This window comes from Canis lupus, chromosome 8, assembly GCF_011100685.1.
Source record: "Canis lupus familiaris isolate Mischka breed German Shepherd chromosome 8, alternate assembly UU_Cfam_GSD_1.0, whole genome shotgun sequence".
Classification (NCBI taxonomy): Eukaryota; Metazoa; Chordata; class Mammalia; order Carnivora; family Canidae; genus Canis; species Canis lupus.
The window spans coordinates 64,430,410-64,446,573 of record NC_049229.1 but is presented as its reverse complement, the minus strand read 5'-3'; the positions used below and the strand labels follow the sequence as shown (position 1 = coordinate 64,446,573).

At 51.9% G+C, this 16,164-nt stretch overlaps 1 protein-coding gene across 4 annotated transcripts in view; it reads left to right on the top strand.

Moving 5' to 3' along the window:
- Nucleotides 1-16,164, top strand: part of CLMN (calmin) — a 115,326-nt gene that overhangs the window by 73,099 nt on the left and 26,063 nt on the right. For 3 of the 4 annotated variants that reach the window (XR_005363730.1, XR_005363729.1, XM_038545648.1), the window contains exons 2-6: nucleotides 531-592; nucleotides 5,574-5,669; nucleotides 8,213-8,296; nucleotides 13,223-13,315; nucleotides 15,068-15,258. Coding sequence is in view for 1 of the 4 variants with exons in the window: in XM_038545648.1 (XP_038401576.1) it covers nucleotides 531-592; nucleotides 5,574-5,669; nucleotides 8,213-8,296; nucleotides 13,223-13,315; nucleotides 15,068-15,258 (526 nt within the window). In the remaining 3 variants the exon portion in view is untranslated. The remainder of the gene's footprint in view (nucleotides 1-530; nucleotides 593-5,573; nucleotides 5,670-8,212; nucleotides 8,297-13,222; nucleotides 13,316-15,067; nucleotides 15,259-16,164) is intronic. The other variant, XR_005363731.1, reaches the window with a different exon arrangement.

The window sequence follows — 16,164 nt, the reverse complement described above, 5'->3', positions numbered from 1 at the left end:
TGCGGTGTGGCGGGGGGGGGGGGGGGGGGGGGACACTGCTGCCACAAGCCAGCGAGCACCCAGACCTAGGCGCTGGCATCTCCACCCGTGGTCCAGGTCCTAGGGCACCAAGCCCGCTAAGGCCACAGAGCTCAGCAGCAAGTGGGAAACACACGGGATCCAGCTCCAAGTCCCAGCTTGGCTGCGTATTAGCTGCTTGTCCCTCTGTTTCTTCATCTGTGAAATGGGAATGACCTTGCTGGTCATATGACGTTGGGCAGGTGCTCCCTGTTTTCCTATCTGAAAGAACACGTGTGTGTCTGAATTCATGGTTATTTATTCTCGCTAAGAGGTTATGGAGTTGGGCTGGAAAGAAATGGATTCTAGCCACCATGCAAGTCATTGTGGACCCCCTTCTGGGATGGGCTTCACTTCCACGGGGGATCCCCCGGGTCTGCCTGCCGCCCACCTGGATCCCCCTTGGGGAAGAGTAGGGCAGCATTTTGCACGGATTTCAGTTCATCCAGCTAACAGCATTTCTTTGTTTTCAGTTGAGAGAGAAAATGTGCAGAAGAGGACCTTTACGCGATGGGTAAATCTACATCTAGAGAAGGTAAGCAGGGCGCTTGGGTTCTTGTTAAGTGAGAGATTGGTCTGTCTCGGGGTGCAATTCGGGAGTGCGGCGAGGGGGAAGTGATGGCTCTGTGTTTAGTCGTGCATTCACTTGCACTTGGCATATTTCACTGCCAAGTGTCCGGCTCTGTGTCAGGAACCCAGACATAAGTACGACATGGCTCTGCCTTCATGGGGCGATCAGTCCAGTGGGGAAGGAGAGGATCTATCTTTAAATAGGAATCAATGAGCAAACATGAGGAGACATTCGTCGTCGAGCACCCCAAAGGCTTCCCTGGACGCAGGGACTGGGGTGGGGATAGAGCTGGGCTTCCAGTCCTGGGGGGATAGATAGTAGGGGATTCTCGGCATGAGAGCCATCATCTGTAGGTATTTGGGATTGATTTATGCAAGAACTCAACACCTTTTAGCAAAGCCAGATTCCCTTGTTAATCGCATAATGGTGCTACCTACCAAGGATATGACCTGCCCCCTTTGGGCACATCAGGCACCCTGCTTTAGCACGTCACACGTCCACTTCCGTCCCCGGGACAACCCTCGTTACCCCTCCCATTACCAACGAGGAGAGAAGCTTTGAGGCCGAAATGGTTTTCCTGCAACCACGAGGGAAGCTCTTCCGGAATATTCAACTTGGCATTCAACTTCTTTTCCCCGTTTTCTTTCTTTCTGACATTCTGGGGCCAGGCAGTTTGGAATTGCATTTTTGTCTGCCAGCTTTTCGTGCACACTCACCGTGAAGGCTGAACGCGCTCCAGAAAAACAGACAAGGATGAGCACCAGAGGAGAGGGGGGGTCGTAGAGTGGATGAATAGCCCGGTGCGGAAATCTGAGCCCTCCGAGCCCTCCACTCACACCAGTTAGCCCCCAAAATAGGGAACATTGCCCTGGACTGGGGGAGGAGAGATGAGTTTTCTCTCCAAGAAAATCTCTTTCTTGAATGAGATGAATCTCTCCAGCTGATTCATCAGGATTCCTTTCCCTCCCATCATTTCTTCTTAAATTCCGCTATGTGGATCCCCCGCTAGATGTGGCCGGCCACATTTCCGGGTAAAGCTGGTAGTGTTCAAGCCCTCCACTTCGGGGAGGCCGGGTTTGTGGGGTTTCTTCTCTCCTGTACTCCTAGAAGGTACAAGAGCAACTACTGCCTGCCTGTAGGGTTAACCCAGAAGAAAGGTTCATGGAGGAAATCATGATATGGCCAAGAAAATAATTGTGGTTTTCGGAAGTGCAGCTCTTGACCAAAATTCCAATTCGTGCAGTTTACCTTTGGGCCTGCACGATTTCCCCCGAGCAGGCCCTGACCACCCACACCTCGGTTCCACACCTGCGCAGTGGGGTCCCCCGGACCCAGGAGGGCTCCCGAGCTGCCCGGGATAAAGCGTTATAAATCACTTGCTAGTTGTTTTGACTGTTGGTGCATTTTCGACAAGGCTCATAAAGCCAAGTGTTATTTTTTTGGGGGGGAAAAAAAAGGAAAACCCGTTCCCCCAATCTGAGTTCGCGGAACTCCTAAATTAATGCCTGATGTGTGTCAGGGTAGCTGGAAATTCCTCCTGTCGCCATGGCAGCTTGCTTGCTTGCTTTTTAATTGAAAAATAAATAGAGGCAAGGACAGAGGGTAACGCAGCAGATGCCCGCGTCCTGGCTCGCCGGCCTCCGCCGGGCCTGGGTCCGCGCCTGTTGGATCAGGGATGGTCCCCTTGGCCGTGCTCCCGTCCCGTCTTCGGGGCAGGTGGGGAGCCCCGCTCGGGGGATAAATCAGATAGCACCTGAAACCGATGCCTAATAAACAGGGCAAAATTAACAGCCCTATTTCCAACCTTGAGACTTTCAAGACCAACCTTTCATGTCAAGGAAACCCAGGAACCCCTCGGGGACTTGGGCTTAACTACAATTTGAAGGCTGTCAGAGATATTTACGGAGTCTCGGGCTTCTGGAATAATTCCTTCATTTACCGAAGGAGTTAGATCATGAAGAAAGCCCTGGGGGTGCTGTTTACCCGGCCATACCGATCCCATGAAGCCCGCGGAACGTTTGGGGCCCGCGCCGTGTTTTCGCTGGAGCGGGTTCAATGTCTCCTGCTGCCATCGGGCCGCGTGGACGCGGGCCAAGGCCCCGTTTGCTGCTGCCGCCGAGGCTCCTGCAGACACCGTCGGTGGAAATTACTCTCGGGGCTCGGCTCGCGAGCGAGGCTTGGCGGCCAGGGCTGGTGACTGGAAACCTGTTAGTCCATCGATCAGGGGGTGTTCTGTTGGGGCGTCACGTTTTTCTGCCTCGCTTTAGCAGGAATAACAGTTCCACGAGAGCCTCGGTAACCCGATGCCATCCTGTTCCGAGCGGAATGTGCCCAAGGAGCTGTGGGAGTTTGCAAAGAAAATAATTGGCCTTTCAGTTCAAAGTCTGCAGCCCCTGAAGCAGATCTCTTGTCTGTGCACCTGTGGGAGGAATTGGTCTGCGTTCGGACTAACTGGGGGTCAGGGGGCTCGTATAAGGGGTAAGGAAATGCCACCTTCCTTAATAAAAATAAAAAATAAAAAAGAACACGCAGACCCTCCAGAGCTATCGTGGGAAGGAGGCCTTCCCGGAGGGAAAGGGTGCCCAGACCACAACTCCTCTGTGTTTCTCAGACTTTCCACGTCCCCGGGCCTCTGGCTGGTTTACAGCTGCCACCTGCGCCCCAAGTCCTGTCTCCTATGTGAACACCTCATTCATCGTACCCAGGAGCACAGAGAGCACCCTGCCCACCTGTTCTAATGTTGCCGAAAGCCCCACTACCAAAGGTCAACCAAGAATTCATGCTGGGGGGAGGGCTAATTTAAAATGCACGTTTCTGGAGCCCTTTCCCCGAGATTCTGTACAGTATAAATTCTAATCATAGTGTGTTGAAAGAGCTATTATCAAGCTGGCCTAAAGTAAGGCCAGGGAGAGCTGAGCCTCTCTGATCCAAGCAGGGGGGGAGGGGTGCAGTGGATCTGACTCCTCAACACCCCTGGGTCCCCACAGGGTACCGTGAAGCTGCTCCCATTCCAGTCTAGGGTTCCAGGAAACACAGTTTGGAAAACCCCTGCAGGAGCATCCAACTGACAAGTTCCAGGCAGCCCTGGGAGTGCCAGGCCACACGTCCAGCCAGACTCTTGGTGGACACAGCGTGGTGCCAGTTCACCTAGACACTGGATCTCTCCGGGTCTAGGCCCAGAGAGGAAAGCCAGGGCAGCCTCCAGCTCTTCCCCTGCAGGCCTCCTTCACACCCTGGTCATGTGAGCAGACTTGCCTCTTCCCCTCAGGGAGAGGCAGGAGCTTAAGTGAACTGGAGCCGACCCCAGAAACCCAGAAAGAGAAGCAAATAGGGCAGAGAGAATAGTTCAGGGCCATTCCCTGTGCTAAGGTCATGTCCTTTGTACCACTTATGGCCGGGAAACGTACACCCCCCAGGCTGAAATGCCTACCTACAGGGGGAACCCCAAGACGCTGTAGGAAAGAAGCCACTTAATGAGTTGGTTTTACGGAAGCACTGATCTGGGAAGGCAGGTGCAGTGCCGGGTACCTTCCCTGCACAATATGACTTCATTTTAGCCCCTGTACTCTGAGACCTTGCCGACCAGGACACTCAGGCCCTGGAAGATTAAAGAAAATACCCAAGGCCCCGTCCCTGTTGAGGGTAGAGCCTGGATTTGAACTCAGGTACATCTAACTCCCTTGATTCTTAGCAGAACAGGTAAAAAGCGCGTCTTGAGAAAACGTTGGTTCACCTCAAGTAGCCTGGATTTTGTGCAGGAACAGCGGGAGTGATACTCAGAATGCTCATTGGCTTTTTTATCAAATTGTCATGAGTTTGATTTGTAATAATGGGCACGTGTGACTTTTGTGGCTAAACATATAAACAAACGTGAATATACACAGGTAACTCAGCCTCCCAACCTGTGAGTCCCTACCAGGCCTACAAACCCGGTGGGGAGGAATAGATTCTCCTCCTCACCCAGCCATCCAGCCACTCTATGGGCCAGCGGCCTGTCTGGCTGGCTCCTGTGCCCCACAGCTGAGTCACACACGCTAGCCACCTTCCCAGCTTCCTCTACCAAAGGTCCCACATCTGCCCAAGTCTCCACAATTGGACTGAATATTGACGAAGTGTCAACTGGCACCTCAGGAAGGTCGCATAGAGAGATGGAGCCGTGTTGGAGGCGAGGGAGTCCTGCTAACTCCCAGCACTGAGGCCCAGAGGGTCATCAGCCCAGGGTCCTGCCATCGTGGCACAGGTCTGCATAACCCCTGTGGGCAGCCAGTGAGTCCTGATGAAGAAACAGGACTGGGGCATCCGGGTGGCTTGGCAGTTGAGCATCTGCATTCGGGCTGAGGGCGTGATCCCGGGGTCCCAGAATCCCATGTTGGGCTCCCCAGAGGGAGCCTGCTTCTCCCTCTGCCTGTGTCTCTGCCTCTCTCTGTGTGTCTCTCATGAATGAATAAATAACATCTTAAAAAAGAAAGAAAAAAAAAGAAAGAAAAAAAAAAAAAAACCAGGACTGACTGTACTAAAGAGCTGATCTGACCAAATGCGGGGCATGTCACCTAGCCTCTTTGAGGACTTGAAGTGAAGGGCTTATACTAGGGTAATTTCATGGGAGTCCTGCTGGAATTATTTTCTTCTATGGAGGGCTATAATCAAGACATGCCCTTTCTTCCTCCCCTTAGGGGGAAGTGTGGATGTAATGTGATTGGGGGAAGGGTCCTCAGATCTCAGGGTCCCAAGGGTCTTCAGGGCCACTTGAGTGATGGGCCGTCTGGTGCCGAGTCTCCTCCATGGCTTGCCAGCCCACCCTCCATCCCAGGGGCTGCCCCAGGGGCTGCCTGTAGACAGATCTAGGTGCGTGCAAGTCGTCTCTTGGGGGAGACCTGCAGCTCGGGCACAGTTTGGTGGATTACACAGACCACTCATGGGCTTCTTTCCTCTCCTTCTTCCACAGTGCAACCCTCCTCTAGAAGTGAAAGATTTATTCGTTGATATACAAGATGGCAAAATCCTAATGGCTTTGTTAGAAGTCCTGTCTGGGCGAAATCTGGTACGTATGTCACGGAAAGGTCAGGCAGGCATAAAATGCAAAGGAAAACACTGCTGGAGGTTTGCACTCAGTACACCCTTGGATATAGGTACACGTACCTGGCCATGCGTGATCCTGTGACCAGAAACGTGGAGGGGTGACATTCCTTTCTCAGTGACCCAAGACTGATAGAATCAGGTATAACTAAGCAGTGTCCTCTTTTTTAAAATAAGTAAATATACTTTAGTATGTAAATAAATAAATGCTCGGTGTCTTCTGGGAGTCTGTAAAGGGTAAAGATTGAAACTAGATCATTAAACTTTAGCTCTCCAGCTGTTACATGAACTAGAACAATAGCCAAGAATCAGGAAGATGGAGGAGAAAGGCATCTTACTAACTAAATTCTATTATCCACCTGAGGCTAAAACAACTGCTGGCTTCTAGAACTTTCTCATAAGTATAGTCATTCCCCCTTACCTGCAGAGGATACATGCCAAGACCCCCAGCAGTTGCCTGAAACTGCAGACAGTACCGAACCCCATCTATGCTATGTGCTTTCCCATACACACATCCCTATGATGAAGTTTAATTCAGAAATTAAAGATTCACAGTAAGAGATTCACAAGGGTAACTAATAATAAAATGGAACAATTATATAACCACATACTATTATAAAAATTATGTGGATGTCAAAAAATATATTAAGAATAAATTATGTGAATATGGACTCTCCCTCTCTCCAAATACCTTATTGTCCTCTCCTCACCCTTCTTCTTGGGACGATGTGAGACGATATCATGTCCACGTGATGAGAGGAAGCGAGGGGAATGACGTAGGCATGTGACCTAGTGTGAGGCCACCACTAACCCTCTGACCGCACATCAGAAGGAGGATCATCTGCTTTAGACCACAGTTGACTGTGGTCTTGGAAAGTGAGACCTCATCTAAGGGGCGACCACGATAGGACACATTGAACTAAACCAGCTGAGCTCGAGGTTCATTCCACTTTGGATCTCCACCATACCTGTCCATGTTGTGTGGGTCTGCTGTGCACAGGTCTGTCCTTCTCTCTCTCTCCTTCCCAGAGCAGGGGTTCTCAACGCTGTTGACATTTTGGGTCTAACAGCTCTGTCATGGGGGCTGTCCTAGGCATTGCAGAATAGGTAACAGCATCCTTGGTCTCTATGCACTGGATGCCAGTAGCACCCCTAGGTGTGATAGCCAAAAATGTCACTTGACGTGGCCAGATGTCCACTGAGGGGGCACAGTGACCTGGCCAAAATGCCAGTGGTGGTGATGTCTCAAAACCACACACTACAGTCTAGTGTTTGATGTGGCCTCCATGCCCCATTGTGGCGAAGGCAAAGGTGCAGCCGCGGATCACAGGTCTACTGGCCCAGAGCTCAGCCAGTGTGGACCTCTCCAGATCGATTTTTGATTGTAGGTTTAAAGTCAAGAGCCCGTCCTACTTTCAGATCTAATGTAGCTGGAACCTTGTCATGCCCCTTGACCCTTCCCAAAAGCAAAATGGGAATTTCCGTTAGCTACTTTTGTGGGGGGCGGGGGGGGGGTGTTGAGTGGACTGAACCAAGTCACATAATGAACTCTCACAAAGGGTGGACCTGTGGCAGCAAAAATAGCATTTGGCTCCTTAGTGGATCTGACAACGAGCCAGCAGCACAGTCCCCAACAGGCGTCCTGAAAAAGTATATCCTGGTTCCTTGTTCTGTGCTCCCAGCAACACCAGCTCCTACTTGGCGTCCAGGCCCCTAGTTGATAGATACCATGGCCGTGCTGGGCCTCTGTTGGGGGTGGTCTTTGATTTTGGAGCCCAGACAAGAGCAGGCCTCTGCTTACCCACTGGCTTGGCTGGAGTTCCCAGCTGGCGGAGCTGACACCACTGGTTTGCCTTGTAATGTAAACCGTCATCTGGAGTAGCTCCGGGTCAGGAGGAGCTTCCTCGGGATACTCCGCTACCGTTGGCAGAGTTCTAGCTCCTGCAAGCATCTCTCTCTCTCTCTTTCTCTCTCTCTCCATCTCTGTCTCTGTGTCTCCCTCTCTCTGTCTCAGTCTGTCTCTCTCTCTCCCTCTGCCTGTCTGTCTGTCTGCCTCTCTCTCCAACCTGGGACAACTGTCCACGAGGCTCCTGGCAGAAAACAGAAACATCTGCTGTTGGCAGGAGGGACTTGTCGGATGATTTAGCAGCTGTGGGGACACCCCAGCTGATGCTCCCTGCCTGACAAAACTGTCAGCGTGGCCGGGAGAACACGTCCCTGGAGATCTCTGGAGGATGAAGAACACCTAGACCAGGAGCCGGGTCAGAGAGAAAAATTGGACAAATCTGTCCCCTGTTTAACGTGCCAGGGCGCCCTTCCCCCACTCACCAACTCCAGTGAATTAAGTCCCAAGGACCAGAAGGAAGGGGTGGGGTTCAGCTGCAAGCCCCTAACTTTCTCCTGAGACTAATGAGAAAAAGGTAAAGACAGAGGCACACCCCACCGCACCGCCGGGCATTGAGCGCCTCCGTCGGATTCACTTCGGGTTTGCTCTGTTCTGTGTTCCAGCTGCACGAATACAAATCCTCATCCCATCGTATTTTCCGGTTGAACAACATAGCGAAAGCACTTAAGTTTTTGGAAGATAGCAACGTAAGTATTTGGAACACATCGTGGTAACACCGCTTTCCTTGCGAGGAGGGGGGCAGCGTTTGAAGTTGAGTGCCAGTCACAGGAGAAGCGTGCCAAGGGGGACCCTGCTAAATTGGTCAAATTTAAATTTAAATGTAGTGGGACTCACTCCGGTGATCCTTGGGCTGGAGGGATGGTCCCTGACTCCCTGCCCGCCGCTCCCTGTCCCATCTGGCCGCCAACTCTGGGGGGCACCCAGCTATGGGAAGGGCAGACCAGCAGGCCGGACCCCCGGCCATCAGCAGTTCACGTTTTCTTCTTTATCCCTTTGAATCGTAGTGCAGAGAGTGTGCTGCACTGGGGGGCTTTCTCTTAGCAAGTAACGTTCTAGATTTGTTAGCTCTGTGTTTTGAGCTCTGCTTCATGTCCTTCAAAAGTGGGATGAAAACAAACAAACAAACAAAAAAAAAAACAAAAAAAAACAAAAGTGGGATGAGATGGTCTTGGAGGGATGAAATTTCCAGAGCTCCTCTTCCATTAAGTTTCACCAGAGGTAAAAAGCCCTCGGCTTGCCCGGTGTGTTGGCGCGTGCGGTAGAACTTCATCAAGTGTGACTCACCCGGGCTTCTTAATGGTAAGCAACAGAGGCTGACCTGGGCTGCCGTACGCAGGAAAGGAAAGTGTTGAAGGGATGCCGAGTAGCGCACAGAATGTCTTGCTAGACTGAGGAGTCGGGGAGGGAATCCAGGGATGCGAGGTGCCAGGACCACTGCAGAGCCCGCCTCCCCAGAAGACAGGGACCCGTGTGCACAGGGCTGCCACTGCCCCTGGGAGAAGGACATTCCTGCCCCCGTCACAGCCCCTCGCCTGAACTCTCAGTGTTACACATTGAGAGTCGAAGGCCTGGGCTCCCATGCCTGGATCCCACCCATGTCTCCACTGCCACGAAGGAGGGAAAGCACGTTTGGCTTCTGAAAGAGGTAGGCTCCGCCTGCCATACTGTGGGGAAAGCTCCAGACACAGGAGGAAGTTCAGATGGTGGCAGCCAAAAGGCATAGGGCAGTTTACAGCAGCATCATTCACAACAGCCAAAAGGTGGAGGCAACTTGGGCGCCTTGGGTGGCTCAGTGGGTTAAGCGGCTGACTCTTGATTTCAGCTCAGGTCATGAGCTTGGGGTCCTAGAATCGAGCCCCGTGTTGGGATCCACATTCAGTGTGGAATGTGCTTAGGATTCTTTCTCTCCCTCCGCCCCGCCCCCTTCTCTCTCTCTCTCTCTTTCTCTCTCTCTCAAATAAATAAATCTTTTTTTTTTTTTTAAGTGAAGGCAACTCAAGTATCCATCAGCCAGTGAATGGATGAACAAAATAGGGTCTATCCACACAATGGAATATTATTCAGCCATGAAAAAAAGAATGGGGTGCAACATGATGCCACGTGAAGGAAGTCAGATACAGAGGAGCACTTATTCCTTTGATTCCGTTACTATGAAAAGTCCAACACTGGGGAACTTCAAGTCAGAAAATAGATTCATAGCTGCTTAAGTTTGTGGGGGACATGGTGATAGTTAAAGAGCATGGGTTCTCTTTTTGAGGTGATGAATATATTCTCAAATTGTGGTGACGGGTGGTGCATGCATCCAAGAGTAAGCCAGAACCGTTGACTGATATACCATACGCGAGTGAATGGAATGCAATGTGAGTTATGTTTCAATAAAGCCGGGATTTTTTTTAAAGATTTATTTGTTTTAGAGAGAGAGCAAGGGCACACACGCTTGGGGCGGGGAAGGGCAAAGGGTGAGGGTGAGAATCTCAAGCAGGCTCCCCACTGAGCACGGAGCCCAACATGGGGCTTGATCCCACGACCCTGAGATCATGACCTGAGCTGAAATCCCTAGTCGGACACTCAACCAGCCTAACCACCTAGGCTCCCCAGGCTGTTTTTTCAAAAAGTACATCACATACTCATGAAAATGGCTGGCCTGTCCCCAGCGTTGGCCTCACCTTGGCCTCTGTGCCTCTGTGCGGTTCAGAGCACAGGTCCTGGCGCACACGTGTCAGGCTTCCAACCTGGGAAAATTAGGCCGACTCTCGGGGCCTCAGTTCCCTCATCTATAAAATGGAAATAATAAAAGCACCACGCCATAGCTCAGAGTCTTGAGGATCAAGTGTGCCCAGCCCGGTGGAGTTTAACCAAGTGCCCCGGCCCTGGGCGAGGGCTCTGTGAACACCTGCTCTGACCACTTCCCTGCCCCCTGCATCTCTGCTCCTGGAAGGGAGCACCGAGCAGTGTCCCCTCTCATCTCAAAGGGGCCATTGTTCCTCTGATAACATAGAACCTTAGAACAGATACCTGGAATATTCATCGCTCTTCCTCCCTGCTGGTTGACCCCTAACCACTTTCCTGCTGCGTCAGCTGCCCCGCGTTGATGGGCCTGGAATATAGGCACCGTAGATAGTGGGTTTGCTTCCAGCAGCCCTTGGGGGCATCTTGACCAAGTGTCTTCCATGGGCCTGGGGTTGTGCTCATCGTTGGGGACACACAGCTGCATTAGAAGCATGTCGGCGCCTTCAAGGAGCTTAGGGTCTGATGGAAGAGGCCTCAGGTGGACAGCAAGGTGCATGTCATGCCAGGGGCAAACGGGAGGCGGGATTGGGTGGTCACGATCCCTTAGGGGCGAACAGCAGTGGCCAGCAGTGGGCAGCCAGGCTGGTGGGCCGTGCAGGTAGGACCAGCCCCGCACAGGTGTGGCACTGGGGAAGCCACAGCTAAGGCAGGAAGGCCTGGCCTCGGTCACCCTCCGGGGCCGGTCACCAGTGTGGACCAGTGTCTCCCGACAAGGCAGCCCTATCATTTTCTGGCTTTGGAAGGTTTCCCGTAAAGCTCAGCTCCAAGAGCCACGCTCGGCTTCCTCCAGGTGGGAGTGAAGGCAGAGATGGTCACCTTGACCGCTTTAATCTCCCCACACCCGAACGAGTGCATGAGCCTCCAGGACGGAGGGGGCTGTCAGCGCAGGGGCTCAGGAGACAGCAGGCCGCCGATGGCAGGTGATCCATCCCGGGGGACAGGTGTGGAGGGAACCCTGGGCCTGAATTTGATCTGCCGTGTTATTCACAACATCGACAGCTTCCTTCCTGGCTCCAGCCTGCCGGCGAGGAGCGAGTCATACCCTCTGCAAGAGCGACCTGAGCCAGGGAGCTCGGGAGCCTCTCCCCCAGGTTAGGAGAGCCGGGCCCTACGGGTGGGGTTGTCAGAAACCCCTGACAAACTGATAGGATCTGAGATGAGGGTGGAACAGTTGCAGAAGACCCGAGGGAAAGGGAGAAAGGGGCATTTGTGCGAGATGCCCTCCTCGTGCTTGCTTGCCAGTCTCCTGGCAGGACTTTGCAGGGTGGATTTGAGAGGAGACCTTGACCGCCTTTATTTCTCCTCTGCCCCCGAAGTATGGTTTTTACTTTTGTAAAGGAATTATAAAGGAAGAAGCAAATGTGCCAGAGGCCAGTGTGGCTCCCAAACTCTTGAGTTTATCTCCAACCCTTGACAGAAGTACGCAGGTGCCCGATCTGTGTGCTCAGACTCTGTTTGAGCCAGTGGGCCTGTGGGCCTCAAACCTGAGTGCACATCAGACAACCACCTGGAGCGCTGGTTCAAATGCAGGTGGCCGGGCCCTACTCTCGGCCTTCCTGATTCAGGGGGACTAGGAGAGAATTTGCATTCTAACCAAATCACGGGCCATGCTGTTGCCCTTGGCCCAGAGAGCACACTTTGAAAACCAGTGCCTCTTGATGGGATGAACACTGGGTGTTATGCTACATGTTGGTAAATTGAATTTAAATGAAATATTTTTAAAACAGTTAAAAATAAAAACAACTGAAAAAAAGAAAAGAAAACCAGTGCCTTAGGGATTCACTGAAAGCATCATCCTGTGGTCAGAACATAGTTCAATAAATACGTTAATCCCCTAAAGGTTTCTATAATAGATGCAATTTAAGCAGGATATTTTGTAATGATGCAGAAACTCAGGGTGTAAGCCTTATCCCCACACACTATTTCTTCTCCCCCCCCCCCCAGAAAGAGACAGAGGGAGATGAGGGAGGGAGGCAGCAAGGGGCAGAGAGAGAAAGGAAATCTTGAGCAGACTCCATGCCCAGAGCAGAGCCCCACACAGGGCTCAATCTCCTGACCTGAGCCAAAATGAAGAGTTGTGTGTTCAACCAGCTGAGCCACCTGGGCGCCTCCCCAACATGCTGTTTCTAACCAGCAATGGTAACGGTCTTATCCATCTGTGCTTCCTGACTGCCTGTGTTAGTGCTCTGTGTTTGTCCAAAAATGTGTTAAATCTCGAGGTTTGGGGGCACGTGGGTGGCTCAGTGGTGGAGCATCTGTCTTTGGGTCAGGTCATGACCCCGGGGTCCTGGGATCGAGTCCTGCACCGGGCTCCTAGCAGGGAGCCTGCTTGTCCCTCTGCCTGTGTCTCTGCCTCTCTCTGTGTCTCTCATGAATAAATAAACAGAATCTTTAAAAAAAAATCTGGAGGTTTGGTGGCATTAGTGTAGCATACAGACAGACCCAGTGGGCACTTACCATCTCCCCTTGAAAAGAATGACTGAGCCCTTTCCTGGCTGTGTGTCCCGGGTGCGTGACATTTGGCCTCGGTGAAATTTCCTCACCTGAAACAGAGATAATAGAAGTACCTACGTTGTGGGGTTGTTGTGAGGTTGAACTGAGTCAATCCGTACAAGGAGCCTAGGGTAGTGTCTGCCCCTGGTAAGTACTATGTACCTGTTTATGAAACTCATCTGCATACGTCTTGCATGCTGGGGTCCCTGAGGGGCCCTGGGCAGCCCCAAACGATACAGATGAGAAAGAGCAAGAGGCCTGCGAGGGCATCGGAAAACCAGCACCTACTTGACCTCCCCGTGTTAAGCTCATAAATTGCTTCTCTCCAGGTGAAACTGGTTAGCATCGACGCAGCAGAAATAGCAGATGGCAACCCCTCTTTGGTTCTTGGGCTGATATGGAACATAATCCTCTTCTTCCAGGTAAAGTGATTTCCATGACACACAGTAACGATCTCCTTGAGCCTGGTTAGTGCCCGCGGAACAGCGTGGGGCCGCGTCCAGGGACCCCGTGAGATCTTGTTTCCGACAGATTTTGACTTTTCTGTTGCTTGCAAAAACACCAGAGGCCATCTGGTTGCCACTGATCTGGGTCCCTGTGATTTTAATATAGTGACACGAGCTCGGTTCTCCAGAGGAGTCGAGCCATCCCCTTGGGACTTAGAGAGTTAAATATTTGTCGCAGAAAATAATTTTGTTATAAAGTATCACAAGAACCAGGGAAACACTTCTGCCCAAACACTGAGCTTGGAGTTACTTATCCTAAAGTGACTCATGCACAGCACAGACGGAATGAAAGAGGGTTGCGGGAAGAGGCATACGTGATAGGTTGAGACCGTGCTCTCCAGCCTTGGCAACGTCAGCCTGGGTTTGGAAACGTGGGTTTTATAGGGAAGGACAGGATCTGTGGCTGGAGTCTGAGGGTGGCATTTAAAACCAGCTCGAGTTCTTGCCCCTGAGTAGGAGGGAGTAAGCTGACATTTCGTCTTCTAAAGTCTCCTTTTCTGAAACAGAAAGTCATGGCTTATTATTTAACGGCCCTGCCGAGAGGAACAGTGACCTGCAGAGGGGTGACTTGCTGCGGCTTTTGTCCCAGTGCTTGTGTTGCTGAGAGGAGCATGTACAAGCAAGGTTTAGAGACAACAGATCCAGTTCTGTGTGAGCCTTGGACTTAAAAAAACCAAAGGCTGGCTCCCTGAGCCTCTGTTTCCACATCTGCGAAATGGGAGCAGTGGTCAGCTATGTAGGAAAGCCCCTTGTTATATACAGGCTTCAGGTACTAATGTGTCTTATTAAACTCTCCGATGGATGCTGGAAACACTCTGAAAATGTGTAAAAAGTCAAGGCCTTAAGTCCCCCCCCCCAGCTCTTCACTCATTCATTCATTCATTCATTCAGTAAATGTCTGTTGAGTTTCTCCTATGTGCCAGGCTCTGCACACACACACTCTTCCTCTTGTGACTCTCTGGGACCACGGACAAGGCAGGCCCGAGTTATAGGACTGTGTGGTGCAGGTTCTGATCAAGGTATGAGCGGAGTGTTGCTAGAATACTGAGGAGGAGCAACTATGTGAGTGAGGAAACTTCCCGGAGGAAGTGACACCAGAGCTGGGTTTTGAAGGATGAGCAGGAGTGCGTTAGGCCAATTCTCAAACTACCCTGTGCATATAGGTTGTCCGTGGGTGGTGTTGAAATGCAGGTTCTGATTCTGTAAGTCTGGGGCAGGGCCTGGGCTTCTGCATTTCTTGCAAGAGCCACACGATAGGAGCCACATTTCGAGTTGCCAGGAATTGGGTGATGGAGCAAAGGAACATCTGGGCAGCAGGACCAGGATGAACACAGGCATGGGGCTTGAAACAGCATCATGCATTCTGGAGCCCATAGGCCATGAGAGGAAAGGGGTATGCAGAAGCGGGTCTGTGGAAGGAAGACTGTGTGTGCGTGGCCAAAGCGCCAAAAGTGAGAGACTCCAGGAAGAGAGGAGCTTCCTGTGAATGTCTGCATGGACCACAAGCCACATAAAACAGCCCGACCATCACAGGTGCTTCCTTGTCCTTGTGTGGAGAAGCAGCTGGGTGTGAGCTGGTCCCTCCAGCCAGACTCCCTGTGGCCATGGGTCAGAGAAGGGTTGGCACTGGGATTGTCTCCAGGGCCTGAAATACCATTTTCCTTCCAGATTAAGGAGCTCACGGGCAATCTCAGCAGAAACTCTCCATCTTCCAGCCTGTCACCTGGCTCAGGGGGTACAGACTCAGACTCTTCCTTCCCACCCACGCCCACCGCAGAGAGGAGCATGGCGGTATCGGTGAAAGATCAGAGGAAGGCCATCAGGACTCTGCTGGCGTGGGTGCAGAGGAAAACGAGGAAGTAAGCCATCCCGTCCGCTCCCCCTCCCCTCAACTACATGCTATTGTCGGGCAGAGGGTGGGGGGCTTCCCTGGGTGGGAGGCGGTGGCAGGGGAAGGGGTCACCAGCATATATTATGTGCCTGTCGCTTCATATGGGCTCCGAGAGCAGAGAGCACCATACGGTTTATTTTCTGGACACACAAAGCTATATCTGCACACCGTTTGGTTTGCAGGAAACGGATAGGAAGATCTGAGTACAAATCAAAGGGGCTTCACCCCATTAAATGCCAGAGTGAGAAAGGCTCTTGGATCCTCAACACATGCACATCAGGGCATCTTTCAGAGTCTGTACCTACTTAAATAATCACCAGTAATGATAAAGGCGGTGTCGTGCTTGGTTAGGGCTGGCCTTTCCAAAACCCAGACAGGTGAGCTGGAGCAAAGGTCCTGGGCTGCTCTGTGACCCCGTGCCAGCAATTGGGGTCTCTGCAATTTTATATCAGGTCTTGTACTGGCAGCCAGCTGACAGCCCCTGGGGCCTGGGCCGTGGGCAGGGATGTCTGGAAAGCTAGGCCACGTGTAATGAGAGCCATTCCGCTGTGAGGCCACCCAGCCCTGCCATGCACACACTGGGGGCCTTCCTGGTGTGTCACGGCCGCATCTGCAAGACGGTAAACTTAACCAATGGCAGCCTTCCAGGACAGTTAAGATTAAGTGAAGCAAGCTCGTGAAAGCGCCTTGCGAGGTACCAGCCCTTAAAACACTTACTCATCGGATCCCTTCTCCCCGGTATATGGAAATAAAAGATAAAAGAAAAAAAGAAGATAGGAGAGAGTTGGATCTTTGGGGTTTTGATCATGACAGAGTTGATCAGTGTAGACAACCCTTAGATGTGGTTTAAAAAGAAATCAACCGAAAGAGAGAG